General features: G+C 36.1%; 1 protein-coding gene across 1 annotated transcript in view; it reads right to left on the bottom strand.

The window, feature by feature from the left end:
- CHM (CHM Rab escort protein) overlaps positions 1–22,529 on the bottom strand; it is a 247,159-nt gene that overhangs the window by 195,337 nt on the left and 29,293 nt on the right. Inside the window, 2 exon segments of the mRNA XM_039220144.1 lie at positions 1,904–2,028; positions 4,954–5,026. Coding sequence (XP_039076075.1) covers positions 1,904–2,028; positions 4,954–5,026 — 198 coding nt within the window.

Below are 22,529 nucleotides of genomic sequence, written 5' to 3'. Positions count from 1 at the left end.
TAATTTGACAATAAACTATTTGTAAAAAAAAAAAAATAAAATAAAAAAAATATATATAAAATAGAAAAAAAAAAAAAAGAAAATTCAAAAAAAAAATAAATAAAAACAGGGAGGGGGACAAAACATAGAGACTGTTAAATATAGAGAACTGACAGAGGGTTGCTGGAGGAGTTGAGGGAGGGGGGATGGGCTAAATGGGTAAGGGGCATTAAGGAATCTACTCCTGCAATCATTGTTGCACTATATGCTAACTATCCTGAATGTAAATTAAAAAATAAATTATTAAAATAAATAAATAAATAAATAAAATAGGCCTATCATATGATCCAGCAATAGTACTACTGGTATTTACTCAAAGAATATAAAAACCATAATTCAAATGAATACATGCACCCCTATGGTTATAGCAGCATTATTTACCATAGTTAATACATGGAAACAGCTTGTGTCCATCACTGAATATATACTAGGAATATTATTCAGACATAAAAAGTATGAAATATTGCCATTTCCAATGACATGGATGTAGCTAATGAGTAAAATGCTAAGCAAAATAAGTCAGTGAGAGAAAATACCATTATTATTTCACTCATATGTGGAATTTAAGAAACAATGAGAAAAGGGAAAAAATAGACAAACCAAGGAACAGTCTTTTTTTTTTTAATGTTTATTTATTATTTTGAGAGAGACAGACAGAGCATGAGCGGGGGAGGGGCAGAGAGAGAGGGAGACACAGAATCTGAAACAGGCTCCAGGCTCTGAGCTGTCAGCACAGACCCTGATGTGGGGCTCGAACTCCCAGACCAAGAGATCATGACCTGAGCTGAAGTTAGACGCTTTAACTGACTGAGCCACCCAGGCGCCCCTGCCAAGAAACAGAATCTTAACTATAGAGAACTGATTGATGGTTGGTTACCAAAGGAGAGGTGGGTGGGAGGATGGGTTAAATAGGTGATAGGGATTAAGGAGTGCCCTTGTCATGATGAGGACCCAGTGATGTACATACAGAATTGCTGAATCGCTATATTGTACACCTGAAACTAATATAATAGTGTATATTAACAAACTGGAAAATAAAAACTTGAAAAAAATAGTATTCTCACTTAGTAAGAGACACTTAAAATATTACTTCCCAATATTCTCTCCTGATTTTCAAAAATATGTCCCCAAATGTCATGACCAGTCATTGTGATTTTTTTCATTCAAAATTATAGTTTTCTATTTTACTACATTGAATATTATCTAAGAAGAGTGCTGTCTATCTTCCATTTTGCTATGCTAAATATTACCTTTTATTTTAGTTTATTTTGAGAGAGAGAATGTATGCATATGAGCAGGGGAGGGGCAGAGAGAGAGGGAGAGAAAGAATCCAAGTAGGCTCCAGGCTGTCAGCACAGAGCCCTGCATTGGGCTGAATCTCACAAATCATGATATCATGACCTGAGGTGAAATCAAAGAGTCGGAGGTTTAACTGACTGAGCCACCCAGGTGCCCTACACTGAATATTATCTAAGAAGAGTTAGAAGAACACTGGAGTAGAATTAAATTATCCTGGGTTTTATACCTGGGCTCTACCACTATGTGTCTATGTGTGGCCTTTTTCAAGCCATGTGACCTTAAACGAATGAATCTCTTTTAGCTATACTGAGGATTCTGTAAAAGCTGCAACTAGTACTATCTGCTCTATTCTAGCACAGGACTGTTGTTAAGACACAAGTCATTAATGTAGGATGTTATTATCATAATCATCATCATAAAACTGAAAGTTATATTTTAAAAAAGGGAAACCATCATATCAATTTGACTTTTAGCAACCAATGTCAGTCATATGTTGGTTTCTTTTGAATACATGTAAATTAAGAAGCCATTAACTCAGTTTATCCTAAATAAATACTTTTCATACCTGGCATAACAAAACACTTCCACATGTTGAATGGTTTTGTCCTTCCTGCTAAGAGCAATAACTTCTTCATTTTCAAGAATCTGTTCTTGCCATGCTGGACTTTCATTCACAATGTCACTGTTTTCCTAAACAAAATACAGATGAGAAATTATAATTAAACTGAGCAATGTGAACCTTTACTTTTCTGTAAAACCGTATATCTTTCTAAATTAATGCTTTCCCTTTGATCCCATCGAAAATCTGAAGTGACTCTTAGCATAGTGTACCATGTTCAAAAATCTATGTGTAAAAATCTATTCTATCAAAAGCTAGCTCGTGTTTATAGATTTCTATAAAGATATCTGACATTTTGATGCAGTCATTGGACATTGGATGTGCCTGTTTTGACATTGTTTAAGAACTAGAACAACTAAACTTCTGGTGAAAATCAAGTGTGTCTGTTGTACATATTACTTTAATAATAAAGTTTCTGCATTTTATTGTCCAACCAGCAGGCTCACAATTACTTCATTCTACTTACTTTTAGGTCTTTGAAGGTTAGTCACCAGTCATGTCAAATTTTGATTATAATGCAAAAGTATTATTGAAAAGTATTCAGCCCACTATAACTAAAAGCTGTATAATAAATGACCTCTAAATATTTTATATTTTTAAATTTTTTTTAATGTTTCTTCATTTTTAGAGAGAGAGAGAAAGACAGCATGGGTGGGGGAGGGGCAGAGAGAGAGGGAGACAAAGAATCTAAAGCAGGCTCTAGGCTCTGAGCTATAAGCACAGAGCCTGATACGTGGCTCAAACCCATGAAATGTGAGATTGTGACCTGAGCCAGAATCGGAGCCTTAATCGACTGAGCAACCCAGGCCCCTCATCGACCTCTAAAGAGAAGCAATAATGTAAAATAATGTATATAAACTGTAAGGGTTGAAAGTGGCCCTACAAATTTTCAATAATTCCTAATTACATTTTATGGACCTAAATTATATGTACAACAATTTGAATATAGGAGATATTTGAAAATGTCAAGATATGCCTTTTCAAAATGTCAAGAATCAATTTTTTATCTGTTAAAAATTTTAAACTATTTGGTACACATCTGACAGAGAAAAAAAAATTCAATGTCTTATGTATTCTCAAAGCACCAGTAGTGAAATATAACTACAATATCCTTGAAGTAAATTCACATTAGAAAATTTCTAAACTTAATAGATCTCATAAAGTGGGATAATAATTTTATTAAAAGAATTTTTTGTCCTGAATTTAACATTTTAAACTGAAGAAAAGTAGGGCAGACATCGTTTATTATTAAGTGTAACTACTAGTGTTCAAAATCTCAATATAGGTAAAGAAAAGGTAAAATATAGGAACTCTGAATGTATAGACATAGGGGTTACCAGACTGAAAAAAGGACTTTGGGCCAGGGGACAAAGAGTGAAGGAGAGAAGTATATGGTGAGAGAGTCAAGATACTGAGCACCAAAATAAAAGAAACATCTACAAAAATATTTTTACTTTAACGAATCTAACCTATTATCAAAATTCATTTTATAAAATTCCCTTCATTCACCAGATGTTTTCCAGTCAGACAATGGAGGTATTTTTGTTGTCTTTGTTGTGAACATCTAAATTTTTTCATGGAAGTACTAAACGTGCTAAATATACTAAATAAGATGACCCACATTTGTACATACTTCCTAAGAATAAGGTTCAAAATAGGGTTTCTGATCAACACAAATATATGAATATTTAGGGCACAAACATAAAACAATTAAATGTCTACTTGTAACATTTATTTTCTTGATTTATATAGTTTGTATTACATGCAATATTACTTTACAAATATTGGTTGTTTCTCCACACTCTTATTTCATGCAACAATATTATTCAAACGGAATCTTCACTGCAACTTCAACATCAATGTCTTTGTCATTACCAGAAGCCCTTTTTAAGTCATGTATCATAAATTAATCAGTACAACTACAATGCTTAGTGTGGTGCTTGGCACATGTTAAGTGTTTAATAAGTCTTTGCTATGCTATTTTTAGCTAACTGAATACAATTTTCTAGGATATATCATCCTCCTTTCCCAACTGTCTAAATTATTTTGAGATACAGCAGTTTCTGATACCATGTATGATGGAATTCCTCTCAGTAGGAAATTCATTTCAAGCCCCATGTACAATTCACATAAAATTAGGATAGTATTTTTAATCTGGCATAAAAATCAGTAAACTCCATGACATAGCCAACTCCCATATTACTATGCTGTAAACGTCCTCTAAAAAAACTCCTTTACATGGGCGCCTCAGTGGCTCAGTTGGTTGAGCATCCAACTTTGGCTCAGTTCATGATCTCACAGTTTGTGGGTTCAAGCCCCACATCAGGCTCTGTGCTGAATGCTTGCTCTGAGCCTGGAGACTGTTTCGGATTCTGTGTCTCCTTCTCTCTCTGTCCCTCCCCCACTCACGCTCTGTCTTACTGTCTCTCAAAAATAAATAAATGTAAAAAATTTTTTAAAAAACTCCTTTACAATGATATCCAACAGTTGTAGTAGCAAGATCCTACCTTTGAATAAAAATTACTAAATTCACATTAAATTTCTTTCCTTGTTTTTTTTATTGATTCTGTCAGATGACTTCTATAAATATGTAAAACCACCAATGACTCAGATCATTTAAAATTAATGTAGCTTCCCCAAAAAGTTGGGGTCTTTTTTCAAAATATACTAACCAAAAGAACAACTAGTAATATGTGAGACTTTATGAATGACTGAAATTTTTTCCTGAAAGACTATTTGGGTATATAATTAGAAAATGGTATCAAGTATATATGATGTACTCTTCTGCCAACTTATCTATGTATGTATATTTAAAAAGTGACAACTATATTTTGAAGGCATTGAAAGAATATTAGCTAAAAAGATGACTATAATTTTTGTTACATAAAAGTGTGGCATCAGCCTATATTACAGGAACTTAGGATTTTCTTCAATTTAGGGTTATTATGTGATACAAAATACAACCTAGTAGATTAAAAATCAACTAAGAAGTTTACCTGGTATTCCTTTAGCCAGGATAATAGTCCTGAAAAGCTAAAACTGGCCCAGTTTCCTCCATAGTAACTTCTTCTGTAACAATAAAACATAAAAGAAAAGGGTATAAAAATCAAGTCATTGATCTCCATCAGCAAACCACCCTGGACCCTTCAAATCATTTTAATATTGCTACCTCAGAATTCAGAACATAATTGGGATGTTTGAAATACCAGACTGAAATAAAAGTGGGCCTCTCAGATCCAAAAGGTAACTTTTTATTGTATAAGGAGTTAAAAAATCTCTTTGGCCTCCTTAGAGCTTTCTCCATCGATCAAATGCTACTGATCAGGGACCATGAACAACTTAATATGGGCATTGAGCAGGAAACATGAACAAATTTGACTCCGTGGTTTAAAAAAAAAGTGGCTAGTTGAAAACCTTGGTAGATCACAAGGAAAGACAGTGAAAAAAACTGCTCTAAGTTTTCTATAAACAAATATCCACTGTCACCACCACCACCACCAAACACATAACACATGCCAACACACACACACAAACTGGCTACTCTAGACTTAGTGGTCCTGTGTTTTTCTCAGCCTTCAGGGCCAAAAATGAAAGTAGATCCTGGACACAGTTATTCATATCAAGACTTCTGTGATAAGTAGAGAACAGTATTCCCACTGATAACTGGGTGAACTATTAATTTTTCATTCCACAGTCCTATGAAGATCATCATTCTGTTTGAGAGAACTCAGAAATCTTCTAATTAAAATCAGGTAAACCTTGCAGACTTTGGACTTTTGATTAACTTCCTTGAGTAGGAAGGAACCAATAGGAAGGAAGGTTACCAGGGTAGCATCCAGAACTCTTTAATTCTGTGCTACATAGTAGGCTTCTCAGTTCCTGAAAAACTCTTCATGTTTACTGATTCTTTGTATGATGAGACCCAAAGTACACTTAGTCCCACCAACAATATCTACTCTGGTTCTGGGGTGGGACACAGTCTTGGTTTTGTTTTGTCTTTGATTTCAATTTTGCTTCTCTGTAGCTTTCTCTAATAAAATAAAAACTTATAAAAGCTCTTTTTAATATGAAACAAAAACTAAAACCTTTAATATCCAAAATTACTCATCCATTATGCTACTAGAGATCCCTTCAACATTCTGACATATTTTCTCCTTAACCAAATGTTGACACAGGCCTTCAGAACAGTCACAAGTATTTTACCAATAATCACTATCTTTGCTCTAACATAGAAAATGGTTAAATCAAACATCTGTGAAAGTAGATCTATTAATAAGGATCAGTACATTACTTATAATCTGATAGTTCTCTCAGAGATAATGCAAATTCATACACCATCCAGAATCTCTAGAGGGACTTGGAGTGCCTGGGTGGCTTAGTCAGTTAAGCGTCTGACTTCTGTTCAGCTCATGATCTCATGGTCTGTGAGTTTGAGCCCTGCATCAGGCTGTGTGCTAACAACTCGGAGCCTGGAGCCTGCTTCAGATTCTGTGTCTTCCTCTCTCTCTGCCCCTCCCCTACTCACACTCTCTCTCTGTCAAAAATAAATAAACATTAAAAAATTAAAAAAAAAATAATCTCTGGTTGCCTTTAAAATTTATATAGAATTTCAGCTATATTAATAATTCTAGATGGCCACTGTTATTAACATATTGGAATCAGGAAGCCTGGAAGCTATAATCCCTTAGGTCAGAGAGAACAGCAGGAGAAGGTGAGCAACAGCCAGTATAGAGAAGAGGAGAGAGTGAAGAGAGAGGGAGTGTTAGAATTAGTCATCTTTCCAATAGAAACTTATACCCTCTTTTCCCTTGTCTAAGAATAATACACTTCCACCATCCCTTCCCATCCTCTATATATAACACTCAATAAAACTAGAAAATATCCTGGATGTTAAAAAAAAAAACACTGTCTATATTTTTTGTTGAGATATTTAGATTTCTCTTAAGCCACCAAAAGGTCATGAATAAGAAGTTCCAGGGCACTTGAGTGGTTCAGCTGGTTGACTGTCTGACTCTTGATTACGGCTCAGGTCATGATCTCATGATTCATGAGATTGAGCCCCACATCCAGCTCTGCACTGACAGTGTGGAGTGTGGGATTCTCTCTCCCCCTCTTTCCATCCCTCCCCAACTTGTGTTCTCTCTCTCTCCCTCTCTCTCTCTCTCTGTTCTTCTATTTTAAAATAGAACATTTTTTAAAAATGAATGGGTTAGGCACAAACTAGTCGAAAATATTCCTAAAACATATCTGACAAAGGACTTGTATCCAGGATATATAAAGATCTCTTTCAATTTAATAATATGACAAATATTCAAATTTTAAAATGGGCAAAGGGTTTGAACAGACATTTCACAAAGGAATAGATATGGTTCATGAGCACATAAAAAGGTACTCAACATTATTAGTCATTAAATAAGTACACATTAGTCTACAGCCATACTACCCTGAATGTGCCCAATTTGGTGTGATCTCAGAAGCTAAGCAGGGTCAGGCCAGGTTAGTACTTGGATGGGAGATAAGTACACATTAAAATAAGAGTTAAAAATGAACATAATGGGATACCACTACACATCCACCAGAACAGTTAAAATTAAAAAGACTAGGGGCACCTGGGTGGCTCAGTCGGTTAAGTGTCCGACTTCAGCTCAGGTCATCATCTCGCAGTTCGTGGGTTCAAGCCCCGCATTGGGCTCTGTGCTGACCGCTCAGAGGCTGGAGCCTGCTTCAGATTCTGTGTCTCCCTCTCTCTCTGCCCCTCCTCCACTCATCCTCTGTCTCTCTCTGTCTCAAAAATAAACTATAAAAAAAAAATTAAAAAGACTAACAATACCAAATATTGGTGTATTCACCAATGAGCCAGAATAGTCATACATTTTGATGGGAGTGTAAAATGGTACAAACACTTTGGAAAACTGCTTGGCAGTCTCTGAAAAAACTAAACGTATATCTACACTATGACCCAGTAATTCCATTCCTAGGTATTTACAAACCAGAAAAGTATGTGTTCACAAAATACTTGTATAAGCTTTTTCACAGTAGCTTTATTACTCAATAGCTCCAAACTGGTGGGAATTCAAATACCCATCAGTAGGAGAATGGATAAATTGATACTATTCACCAATCAAAATGAATAAACTAGTGGTAACAACACAGATGAATCTCAAAAGGTTATGCTGCCTGAAAAAACCTTTTACCCAAATAGAGTACATTCTTCATGATTCCAATGTTATGACATTCTAGAACACGTTAATCTATAGTAAAAAATATACCAAGAGAGATTGCCTTTGAGGGTGGGGGTAAGGGCAGGACTTGACTTGGATGGGGCATGAGAGAACTTTCTAGAGTAATGACATTATTTATCTCAATTAGGATTGTAGTTACACAAGTGCATACATTTCCCGTTATTAAATGGTACACGTAAGATCTGTGCATTTCACTGGATGTAATTTTATCCTGAAAAAAGAACCATAAATACATACTGAACTCTAGTTAATAAATGCATGCTGAAGTGTACCAGAGTGAAGGTACTGGATTGTGTACAGTCTACTTTGAAACATACAAAAGAATTAAGATGAAATAATAGAAAGAAATATGAATACATGTGTGGTTATGTAATAAAGCAAATACAGCAAAATTATAATGGCAGGATCTAACTGGGGATAACGTGCTCACAGTACAATTTTTCAACTTTTCTACATCTCAAAACTATAATAAATTATTAGAAAAACAAAAGTAACCTAACATGAGTTTTCAAACACTGACCATGATGTTCCAATCTCAAAAGTATTTTATGCTATTATCAAAAACCTAAAACAAATCTCTAAGAAAAGCCATCTTGCTGTTTCTTTCTAGTATTAAACAGCTTAAAGTCAGTTCATGGTCAAAATCTTTCTTCTCCCCTATACGTGGTCATGTTTTTTGAGAGCTAACTGGTTCCAGTATTTTTCCATGCAGCTCACATTTTCAGCTTTTCTGTTGATGTGCTCTTAACAATAGCATCTGGTGATCTCACACAATGAATATAAAAGGTGAAACATGGTTTTCATTACTGTGGCCTTTCTGACAAAAGAGGATAACATAACTATTAATAAACTCACTATAAAACCAGCACTGGAGTGTCTAGATGGCTCAGTCAGTTAAGTGTCCCAACTCTTGATCTCACGTCAGGTCTTGATCTCAGAGTCATGAGTTCAAGACCTCAAGACCCACACTGAGCCCCACACAGGGCATACAGCCTACTTTAAAAACAAACAAAAACAAAAAACAGATTTTTTACTAAGTTCATTTTGGTATATGCATGGTTCTTTTTATTTTTATTTTTTTTATTTTGAGAGAGAAAAAGAGTGCAACTAGGGGAAGGGCAGAGAGAGAGGAGACAGAGAATCCCAAGCAGGCTCTGCACTGTCAGTGCAGAACCAAATACGGGCTCAATTTCACAAACCATGAGATCATGACCTGAACCAAAATCAAGAGTTGGATGCTTAACCAACTAAGCCACCCAGGCACCCCTGTATATGTACGGTTCTAAGTATGGTTTATAATATTCCCTAAAGAAAAAGCAAAAGACTTTAAGTATCAAACTCAATATGACAAAATGAAAAAAATCAATATAACATTCTAACATGCTCTCTAGAATATTATTGTAATGAAATAGTAAAAACTAAAGTCCACCAAATATTTTCTTAAATTTTATCTTTAAAAATACAGCTTCAGAACTCTGACATTCAAATTCAGTTTATAAAATACTATTTCCACTCTCTTTAAAAGTGTTTCTGCAGGTAATAACAAAGCTAGGTTACTGGTTTTCTTTTTAAAACTCCATAGATACAATTTATTTTAAGGACAAAGTGAGAACTTCCTGAAAGGAAACAGTGAGAAAAAAAGGGACTGGAGCATTTTCTGCAAATTTTGTGTCACAACTGCCTCTGTACATCAAATAAAGGAAAAAGTAGTTTATGATGAAGGATGATGCTTATCTCTAATTCCAGTAATACGATTTTATAAGATGAAAAGACTTCCTTAAAACTAGAGTCTCTTTGTGGAACTAGAAAGAATATTCATAGTATTTAAACAGCAAATATAAAACTAATATCTAAAGTCCTTTATTTTATTTATTTAATTTTTTTAAAATGTTTTATTTATTTCTAGGAGAGAGAGAGAGAGACAGCGTGAGCAGGGGAGGGTCAGAGAGAGAGGGAGTGACAGACTCTGAAATAGGCTCCAGGCTCTGAGCTGGCAGTCAGCACAGAGCCCGACGCGGGGCTCGAACCCACAAACCGCGAGATCATGACCTAAGCGAAAGTTGGACGCTTAACCGACTAAGCCACCCAGGCGCCCCTAAAGTCCTTTAAAGTTCCATGATGTTTAAGTGACCGAAAATTTTCAGCTAAAAAGTAAAAATCACAAGTGAACATTTTTATTTTCAAAGATAAAAAAAGAGTCCAAATCACAACACTGAGGTATAGCTCTCCATTGTATGAAATGTTGACCTTAAAACCGCAGAAAACATGATACTAACATTTCTAGTTTTACAAAACTTACTCAGAGTACTACCTAAGATTTTCCAGATACAGAAAGGAAATGAGTTACAAAATTATCTCCATTAACACCAACCAATAAAACAAGAACAAAAAACAGTATTAAAATAATAACAAGAGATTTCTCATCCTTGACATAGTATTTATTATCAAAGCAACACCATTTTGCTTAATATCTACTGACGAAAAGAAAGAAATCATAGGTGGCCATAATGTTGAGCTGTATGAGTAGGCTAGTATTAAACCTATTATGTAGAGCCTATTAAATCCTAACAATCTTCTTTTCCATCGTGCATCATAATTATAATTCAATATTGAATATTCAGCAACACCCATAGTGACATGATGCTAAACTACATCCTGTACTGGGAAATGACTTCTGTAAGCAAGTTCAAGAACACTGACAAAAGACAGAACTACAGACATTCAGGCATATTCATCTACAAATTGTTTTAATTATTAAAAAATACAGGAGTTGAAAAGGGAAGCAGTACAGATCAACTTCTAGGCCTCCCCTATTCTATATTCACTGTTCTTACAATTCCATTTCCTTGTTAGTAATAACACCCCTTCCACAGACAGAAGTTCAAATTTTCAAAACTGTTTTCACAACTATTTTCTCATGGATTTTTCCATCAATCTTATGAGGCAGATAAGGTATTATTTTACAGATGAGGACCCTGAGACTTGTCTACGTAGAAATTAAGTCTACTTAGGGCGGAAGCACCTGGGTGGCTCAGTCAGTAAGCTTCCGACTTTGGCTCAGGTCATGATCTCTTGGTCTGTGAGTTTGAGCCCCGTGCCGGGCTCTGTGCTGACAGCTTGGAGCCTGGAGCTGCTTCGGATTCTGTATCTCCCTCTCTCTCTGTTCCTCCCCTGTTCACACTCTGTCTCTCTCTCTCTCAAGGTTAAAGATTAAAAGAAGTTAAAAAAAAAAGTCTACTTAGGGCAACACAGCTACTGTTGGCAGAACTGTGATTAAAACTCAGGTTTCCTAAAGCCTAATCCTATCCATTACAATATAATCCCAAAGTTCTAAACTAGGTAACATTATTTAGTCCATAGGATATTATAATGTACCTGTGGTTCAATGAAGCCAAATACTTACATATCAAATACTTGTGATAAACATAGCATAATGTATAAACGTATCAAATCACTAAGTTGGATACCTGAAGCTAATGTAACATTGTGTGTCAACTATACTCAAGGTGGCTCGGTCGGTTAAGCGTCCGACTTTCGCTTAGGTCATGATCTCGCGGTTCGTGGGTTCGGCCCCGCGTCGGGCTCTGTGCTGACTGCCGGCTCGGAGCCTGGAACCTATTTCGGAGTCTGTGTCTCCCTCTCTCTCTGACCCTCCTAAAAAAAAAAAAAAAAAATTTAAAAAAAAAAAAAAAAAAAAAGCACCTGGACCTGATTACTAAATTCACCTTTTCCGAAATGTACACCAATGTAACATTGTGTGTCAACTATACTCAAAAAAAAGCACCTGGACCTGATTACTAAATTCACCTTTTCCAAAATGTACACCATCAATAACAAAGTCTATTAACAGGTGTTCCAAGAAAAAAAAAAAAGTACAATGACAAAATAAAGTTGGAAAATGCTGGGTTTTAGAAAATTAAACTACCAAAAAAAAAAAAAAAAGAAAAAGATTTGTTTAGGATAGAGCTTCTCAACACTGTTAAATATGTTAATGCTTGTTCTCACCAAGAGGGAAATAATTAGTTGACCAATGAGCACTTTTTTAAAAAAGCATTTAGAGGGATTAAGGTTCAAGAAAACATTCTTTGAGAAATGTTGCCTTAATTTCATGTTAAGGGAAAGGAGAAAAATAGAATAATATGTATTATTGGGCTAGTCATTTTCTAGTCATCATCACTTAATGTTCACAAGAATCCTGAGAGATTGGTGCTATAATTATCCCATTTTAAAATTAGAAAAAAATAACCAAGAATTTGAGTATCTCATTTAACTCACTCAGCTAGGAAATGACCTGAATTTAAGCCCAGGGCATATCAGGCCCCAAGATCTATACTCTTTCCACTATAAATACTGTCTTATGTAATCTAAAAAATTGGAATATTTAAAATTATTGGGGCGCCTGGGTGGCTTAGTCGGTTAAACGTCCGACTTTCGCTTAGGTCATGATCTCGCGGTTCGTGGGTTCGAGCCCCGCGTCGGGCTCTGTGCTGACTGCCAGCTCAGAGCCTGGAGCCTGTTTCAGCCTGTGACTCCCTCTCTCTCTGACCCTCCCCTGCTCAAGCTGTCTCTCTCTCTCTCCTAGAAATAAATAAAACATTTAAAAAAATAAAATAAAATAAAATAATAAAAATAAGCATATAATACAAATCCTGGAATCTGATTTGCTGTAAGTAAAGGCAATGAGATCTGTTTACAGATATTACATGGAAGTCTAATTTTTACTTCTCCAATTCATCTGGATAATAAAAATGGGAAAATAATTTCATGACTACATCTACTCTAGTGCCAGAGCTGGAGAGACTATTCATTTGCAGGACCTAAAATACAACCAATTTTATTGCATTTCTCAACTTTAATGTGTGCAAATATCTTTCTGTATGTGATAAGAGTAGGAAAATAATAGTGTGGTATGTCTACTAGTATTGATTTGCCAGCTATAAAGAGTACAAAATACAATGCACATTAAAAGAGAATTTATCCCATTTAAGTTTGATTGTAATACTATAAAAAATCATGACATGTTTCTACCTTTCTGGTTGACAAATAATAGAATAGACTAGAGAATACACTGAATTTACTCCCTACACAAATTCTCATTTACTACAAGCTCCGCATACCTGACACACAAGAAAGCCAAGCTCCTTTCACCATTTGTTCATTCTAAGATCAAGGAAGGTGGGCCTCCTTGGTAGTGTAAAAGCGTCTCTTGAGACTACATTAAGTTGTTTTGGCAGTTAAGTCAGTCTCCCAGAATGAAATACCAGGCTGAGTCCCCAGTAGTTAGAGCTGGACGGAGACCTTCCTATGTTGAGAATTATTAGTCATTGACACTAGTCCACCCATTCAAATCCACCTGTAGACAACCAAACCACGTAGATGAATAGGTAATGTAAAAAGGTTGCCCTCAATTCTTGTTTTCCTCTGTGATCTGATCTATTCCTACCGACTCAATTATCACTTCTCCGCTGATGACTTACAAATTGGTATCTCCAATCTGAGCACCTCTGGTGAGCTCCAGACTCACCTATTTTAGAGCTGAATATACAGTTGAGTCATCAGCTTATTGGACAACTCCATTCATTAAATATCCCTGATTAAGTTTCATCTCTACATGTCAAAAAGACAAATTTATTATTTTTTTACCCATCCCCAATTTGGTTTTACCTCTCAGTTACCCCATTTCATTAAATACCATTCTTACAACTGCCTATTCTAAAAAATCTTGAATTCACTCATCATTCCTTCTTCATTGTGTCAATTCTAATTCATTTCTCAAACCTCTATTATCCTTGCCATCCCTACCACTGCTGACTTATTTTAGGCCCTACCTTTTATCTTATATATTCATTAGTGGCCTCAAAGTTTTCCCTGTTTTTAGCGTCTTCTCCTTCCAACCCAATCTCTACATTACAGCCATATGATCAGGTCTTGGCAGATCACATTTTAATACTCCCTGGCTTAAGGATGTTTAATGGCTCACTAATGCCTCTATAGTCATATCCAAAATCCTCAGCATCACTATAGGACCCTTCAAAACTTCCAACTTCATTCTCCAGCCATATCTCTGGACACTGACTTTCTCTGCTACGTATCTAATACAACAGTCCCAACCAAACACTCAACACTGCCTGAGTGAGCCAAGTGCCTGCAAGTCTCTGCTTTTATTAATGCCACTCCCTATGGACAAAATGCTACAGCATCACAAAACTAACGATGAAACTAGTCAAACCAGTCAGAACTACTCAAATCCAATATAATCTTCTATGAAGCTTATAGGTCTATAGCCAGAAGAAACAATCTCTGTGCCTCCATAGCTCTGCATACTTCTATAGAAGAGCTCTGTTATACTGTCCTGTAATTAGAACTGCATGAATGTTTCCTCTGACTTCACTAGGAGCAACTTTAGAGGCAAGATATTAGTTTGGTCATCTTGGAACACATAATACATGGTAATAATTGTTAACTAAGAGAATTAACGCAGTGCTATTAATCAAGACTTTCAGATCAGATGAAACTGGGTTTAAATCCCACTGTGTGTGTTACTAGCTGCATGACCTTAGCCAATAACCTTACACTTTAAAGCCTCAGTTTCTTTATCTGTAAAATAGGAATGAAAGCACTTAAAGCAGTGCCTAGCACATAGATTATAAAATCCTCCTCCAGCCTCTTCAAAGAATGGTGCTGGGAAAACTAGAGAGTCACATGAAAAAGAATGAAACTGGAACACTATCTTATACCATACACAAAAATTAACTCAAAGTCAATTAAAGACTTGAATGTAAGACCATAAAGTAGAGACCTAGAAAAGAATGTATGCGGTAATTTCTTTGACTTCAGTCTTGGCAATATATATATATATATATTTTTTTTTAGATCAGACTCCAAAGGTGATGGTAACAAAAACAAAAATAAACTAGTGTGCCTGTGTGGCTCAGTCAGTTGAGCATTCAACTTTGGCACAGGTCATGATCTCACCATTTGAGTTCGACCCACATATCAGGCTCTGTGCTGACAGCTCAGAGCCTGGAGACTGCTTCAGATTCTGTGACTCCCTCTCTCTCTGCCCTGCCCCGACTTGTGCTCTGTCTTTCTCTCTCTCTCTCTCTCTCTGAAAAATAAACATGAAAATTTTTAATAAAATAAATACATGGGTCTACATTACATGAAAAAGCTTATGCACAGTGAAGTAAATCATCAACAAAATAAAAAGGTAATCTATTGAAAGATAAGATATTTACAAACGATAATAACAATAATAATAATGAGGTAAGCTCCAAAATATAAAAAGAACTACAACTCAACACAAAAATAACACATAACCCAATTAAAAGATGGGCAGAATACCTGAACAGACATTTTTCCAAAGACATACAGATGACCAACACGCACATGAAAATAAGCTCAATATCATTAATCATTAAGGAATGCAAATCACAACCACTAAGAGATACCACCTCACAACTGTCAAAATGGCTATTATCAAAATTTCAAGAGGAACTCCTGAAGAAAATGACAAGGCAGGAAGATCCCAAGCTACCTCATCCCACAGGTAATACCCACATTGATGTAAAACCCAGAAAATGACCTGAAGACTGGACAGAACAGACTCTCTTCAGATAAATGTAGAGAAGAGTCCACACTGAAATGGGTAGGAAGGGCACAGAAGTGGTCCGGAGCTGAAGGAACCCAGGGACTGTCTAAGGCAGGGAGAAGGAGAGAGGAGGAAAGCGGATACAAGGGGAGAGAAACAGACCCTCACACCAGAGCACTCCAGGGATGGGGAACTCCCATGGGGAAGATGAATCCCCATAACATTTGGCTTTGAAAACCAGAGGGGCATAATTCTGCAAGTTCTTACAACCAGCATGGCTTCACATTAGGAACTTTAAAAATCAGCAGGCTTGGTTCTGGGAAAGCTATGAGGGCTATAAGAAACTAGGTCCCTGCCCTTAAAAGACAGCACAACAAGTAGCCCTATGAAAATACAGTGCAGAAGCAGCAGTTTGAAAAACACATAGGGCATTTGGGAAGGAGATTTATTTATTAATTTAAAAGCCTGTGCTTGGGGCGCCTGAGTGGCTCAGTCAGTTAAGCGTCAGGCTTCGGCTCAGGTCATGATCTCCTGGTTCACGGGTTCAAGTCCCACATCAGGCTCTGTGCTAACAGCTAGCTCAGAGCCTGGAGCCTGTTTCAGATTCTGTGTCTCCCTCTCTCTCTGACCCTCCCCTGCTCACGCTGTCTCTCTCTCTCTCTCTCAGAAATAAATAAAACATTTTAAAAAATTAAAAAAATAAAAGCCTGTGCTGGATGAGCAAGGATTGCTGGGAGACTTCTCCAGGAACAAAGGAGCTGGCAGGCACCATTTCCTTCCCCTTCCTCCCAGCCTAGACACATGAACAATTGCAGGAACAAGCACAGTGCCTACACTGACTACTTAACAAGCAAGCCCCACCCCTGTGTTCTCCTGTAGACACTCCCCTTCCAATATGTCCTTGAACAGAGTCCATCTAAAGCAGTGCCACAAGCCTGGCAAGGTGCAAGCATCTCTGACAGGGACCAGCACAACTCCAAAGTGATTTCTATCCTGGGAAGAGGGAAAGATAATCACACACAACATTCTGAGGACAGCCCCATGGTGGGCGGGGGGCAGAAAGCTGGTCTGACTGCAGGCCCTGACCACCAATGAAAGCTTCTCAGGGAACAATACAAGGAGACTACCCAGCATTTTGGTACTACTGGATCTCTGGCAAATGCCTGTTCTGACTCAACTCAAGCCGAAGGGGAGCCCAAGACTAGCCAACTAACAACACAAGGACCAAACCCTACCCACAATAGGCAAAGAGAGCCATCAGAGATGACTGGACTGAATGGAAAAGCAACTCAGCCACAACAGTAGGGAGCATGCAACACACATAGCAGATACTCCTAAGTGCCAGGTTCTATTAAATAGGGAACATTACACTGCAGAGCACTACAGGACCTCTTCTAGATAAGGCCACTACTTTCAAGAGAAGGAGATGTAGTTGACTTTCCTAACACAAAGAAACAGACACAGAGAACTATACAAAATGAGGAGACAGAGGAATATGTCCCAAATGAAAGAAGAGGAGAAGATCACAGCAAAGAGAGCTAAACAAAACAGAGATAAGTAATACTCTTGATAAGGAATTTAACATAATGGTCATAAAGATATGCACTAGACTTGAGAAAAGACTGGAGGATCTCAGTGAAACTCTTAACAAAGGGATAGAAAACATAAAAAACAACCCATCAGAGATGAAGAACTCAATAACTAAAATTAAAAATGAACTAGAGGGAATAAATAGCAGACAGGAGAAAGCAGAACAAGGGATCAGCTACCTGGAGAACAGATTATGCTAAGTATTTGAACTGAACAGGAGAGACAAAAAAATGAAAAATGAAAACACATTTTCAAAGTCGGCAACATCATCAAGCACAATAACTTTTACATTACAGGGATCTGAGAAAGAGAAGAGAGAAACAGGTCAGAAGATTTATTTGAAAAAATAATAGCTGAAAACTTCCTGAATCTGGGGCGCCTGGGTGGCTCAGTCGGTTAAGTGTCTGACTTTGACTCGGGTCATGATCTCACAGTTCGTGGGTTCAAGCCCTGCGTCAGGCTCTGTGCTGACCGCCAGCTCAGAGCCTGGAGCCTGTTTCGGATTCTGTGTCTCCCTCTCTGACCCTCCCCTGCTCATGCTGTCTCTCTCTCTCAAAAATAAATAAAACATTAAAAATTAAAAAAAAGAAAAAGAAAAAGAAAACTTCCTGAATCTGGAGAAATGGAAAATCAAGATCAAAAAGGGATAAAGATTGCCCAAGAAAATCAATCCAAGGAGGTCCACACCAAGACATATAGTAATTAAAATGGCAAAGAGTAGTGATAAAGAGAAGTTTCAAAGCAACAAAAGAAAACAGTTACACATAAGGGAAATTCCATACAACTATCTGATGATTTTCTTCAGCAGAAACTTGGCAAGCCTTAAAAGAGTGGCATGATATATTCAAGGTATTAAAAGAAAAAACCCACAGCCGAGAATACTCTATCCAGCAAGTCTATCACTCAGAATAGAAAGAAAGACAGTTTCCTAGACAAGCAAAGGTTAAAGGAATTTATGACTGCTAAGCCAGTCCTACAAGAAATATTACAGGAGATTCTAAGTGGAAAAGACCAGCCATAAGCATGAGTAAGAAAAATAGGAAGAACAAAAGCAATAAAGTATCCCTATAAAAACCAGTTAAGAGATGCACAAAAAAAAGGGATGTAAAGTATGACATCGTATACCTAAAACATTAGGGGTAAAGGCGTAAAGACTGAGTTCAACCTTAAGCATTCAATAACTTAATACAGACTGCTATATGCATAAGATGTTACGTACAAACAGAATGGTAACCTCAAATAAAACACCAGCAATAGATAGACAAAAAATAAAAAAGAATCCAAGTATATTACTAAAGAAAGCCAACTAACCATGACAGAAGACATCAAAGGAAGAATGGAACAGAGAGGAACTACAAAAACAACCATAAAATGGGTAAGAAAATAGCACTAACCACTTACCTATCAATAATTATATTGAATGTAAAAGGGCCAAACACCATACGATGCCAAAATGGATTTTAAAAAAATCTTTATGGTCCCTAGAAGAGACTCATTTCAGACTAAGTGACACATTCAGATTGAAAGTGAAGGGATGGAGATGCATTTATCAGGCAACTATATGTGGAAAAGCAGCTGGACTAGCAGCACTTCTCTCAGATAAAACAGAACAAGAAACAAAAAAAAAGGACACTATATATATGACACTATATAATCATAAAGGAAACAATCCACCAAGAAAATATGCAAATATTCATGTACCAAACATGGGAGCACCCAAATATGTAAATCAGCTAACAACAAACATAAAGGAATTAATTAATTAATAATAGGAGGCTTAAACACTCCATTTCATCAATGGACAGGTAATCCAAACAAAAAATTAAAAAGGAAAAGAGCAGCTTTGAATGACACACTGCATCATATGAATCTAACAGACATATTGAGAACAATCCTAAAACACCAGAATACATTCTTTTCAAGTTCACATGGAAGGTTCTCTAGAACAGACCACGTATTTTCAACAAATTCAAAAAAAATCAAAGTCATACCATGCATCTTTTCTAACTACAATATAATAGAAATCCGCCACAAGAAAAAAATCTGGGAATGGATAAAGAAAATGTACACACACACATACACACACACACACACACACACACACACACACACACACTGGAATATTACTAAGCAATCAAAAAGAATGAAATCTCGCCATTTGCAACAACGTGGATGGAACTTGAGCATATTATGCTAAGTGAAATAAGTCAGAGAAAGACAAAATCATATGATTTCACTCATAAGTAGAAATGAAGAAACAAAACAGATGAACATACAGAAAGGGAAGCAAAAATAAGATAAAATCAGAGCGGGAGACAAACAATAAGAGACTCTTAAATACAGAGAACAAACTGAGGGTTGCTGGAGGGGTTTTGGGTGTGGGGATGGGCTAAATGGGCAATGAGCATTAAGGAGAGCACTTGTTGGGCTGAGCACTGGCTATTATATGTAAGTGATGAAGCACTAAATTCTATTCCTGATATCATTATTATACTATATGTCATCTAACTTGGATTTAAATTTTAAAAAATACATTAAAAAAAGAACAGGTAACCACAAAAATATAAATACTAATGTCAAATTCTATACTTGCCATAACAAATTACAATAAACTCAGTGGCTGAAACATTAAAAGAAGAAAGAAAAAATCTGGAAGGAGCACAAATACATGGAAATTAAATAACATGCTATTACACAATGAATGGGTCAACCAATAAATCAAAGAAATCAAAAAATAGAGACAAATGAAAATGAAAACATAACAATCTAAACTCGTTGGGAGGCAGCAAAAGCTGTTCTAGAGGGAAATTTATAGCAGTACAAGTCTACGTCAGGAAGCAAGAAAAATCTCAAATAACAACCTAACCTTACACTTAAAAGAGCTGGAAAAAGAACAAACAAAACCCAAAACCAGAAGAAGGAAGGGAATAATAAACATTAGAGGAGAAATAAATAAAACAGAAACTAAAAATATAATAGAACACATCAATGAAAGCAGGAGCTATTCTTCGAAAACATAACAAAATTGATAAACATTTAACTAGATTCACCAAAAAAAGAAGACTCAAATAAAATCAGAAATGAAAGAACAGAAATAAATGAACACCAGAGAAACACAGGAGAATATTATGAAAAATTATATGCCAACACATTGGACAACCTAGAAGAAGGAAGGATAAATATGTAGAAACATACAATCTCCCAAAACTGAATCAGGAAGAAATAGAAAATTTGAACAGATTACCAGCAAAGAAATTGAATCAGTAATCAAAAAACTCCTATAACAAACAAAAGTCCAAGATTAGATGGTTTCACAGGCAAATTCTACCAAACATACAAAGATTTAATACCTATTCTTTTCAAACTATTCCAAACATGCAAAAAGAAGGGAAGTTTCCAAATTTATTCTATGAGGCCAGCATTTTCCTAAAGCCAAAACCAGACAAAGACACCACAAAAAAATAACTACAGGCTAATAACTCTGAGGAATATAGATGCCCCAAGAAAATATTACTAAAACAAATCCAATACATTTAAAAAATCATTCCCAATTACTAGAGGGAAGGTGAGATGGGGGATGGGTGAAATAGGTGAAGGAGATTAAGAGTACACTTATCATGATGAGCACTGAGTAATGTATAGAATCGAATCATTATATTGTACTCTGGAAATCAATATAACACTATATGTTGATTATACCGGAATTTTAAAAAAATGGTACTGTTTTCACTTGATCTAGAAAAGGACACTTAGGATGAATGTCAATGTTTACTTATCACTGGACAAAGGAGAGGAAGGAGAGGACTGGGTCTGCCAGAAAGGCTTCATTGCAGTCTAGGTGAATTCTGAGTCAACACTCTTGACTCTTTTCCATGTAATCTCTAGTTGGGCAGGATTTCTGATCCAAAGTAGAGAATAATTTACATACAGAACAAGAGTAGTCGGGCACTAATATTTTTCTCATTTTAAATAAATTCACTGACAAATATATAAGTAAGTTTTGAAGAATAAGAACAAGTTTATAGGATCTGAACATTACTGGGATAAAATCAATTTGTCTAATTCATACATTATCATCTAAGCAAAATTAAAAGATACAATTCCACAAATACTCAATTCACTTAATATATAAAATAGAGGTAATTTCACTAGAAATTACCATTGTTAACATTTTGGGCTCAAGTAGAAAATCACTTAATTGACTACTTAACTGAAGATCCATTGAAAAAGATTATTGGCACTTGCTATTCCTTCTATACAGTATAACATTCCCTGCCACGATGTGCTAGACAATGGGGGCTGGCAGACTTCTGACAACTTCTCTCTCTCCAACCGAGTTCTGTCTTATGTTATCACTAGTTTCGTTTGTACCCAATTCTTAATTATGTAACTGTGTAATTAAGTTATGTGAATTATGAGCAGAAAGAATGTTAATTTTATGAAAACTAGGTTGAACACTTTGAGACAACACGATTAACAGTGCTACACATAAATTGACTAATGGTACTAAGCAAGATAGCTATAAAAGATGACTATAATAAGGGCACCTGGGTGGCTCAGTCGGTTACACATCCGACTTTGGCTCAGGTCATGATCTCATGGTTCGTATGTTTGAGCCCTGCGTCGGGCTCTGTGCTGACAGCTAGCTCAGAGCCTGGAGTCTGCTTCAGATTCTGTGTTTCCTCTCTCTCTCTGCCCCTACCCTGATCACACTCTCTCTTGGTCTCTCAAAAATAAATAAATAAATCTTAAAAAAATAAAAAATAAAAATTTTAAAAGATGAATAAAATAAGAATCTTAGAAAAAGAGTAATTACAAATCATCATGATAAAACACATTAACAAGAGCAACAATAAAACCATATGATCATTTCATAGATGCAGAAAAAGCATCTGATAAAGTACAACTTACATTCACAATGAAAACCCTCATCAAAGCAGGTTTAGAGGGAACATTCCTCAACATAATAAAGGCCTTATGAGAAACACCCACAGCTGACATTATCCTCAATGGGGAAAAACCTGAGAGGTTTCCCTCTAAGGTCAGGAATAAGACAAGGATGTATGCTCTCACCACATTTATTTACCATAGTACTGGATGTCCTAGCCACAGCAATTAGACAACAAAAAGAAATAAAAGACAACCAAAT

The sequence above is a fragment of the Hyaena hyaena genome, unplaced genomic scaffold (assembly GCF_003009895.1).
Source record: "Hyaena hyaena isolate Hyena2069 unplaced genomic scaffold, ASM300989v1 scaffold_865, whole genome shotgun sequence".
NCBI lineage: Eukaryota > Metazoa > Chordata > Mammalia > Carnivora > Hyaenidae > Hyaena > Hyaena hyaena.
This window is presented reverse-complemented; position numbering and strand designations above follow the sequence as displayed.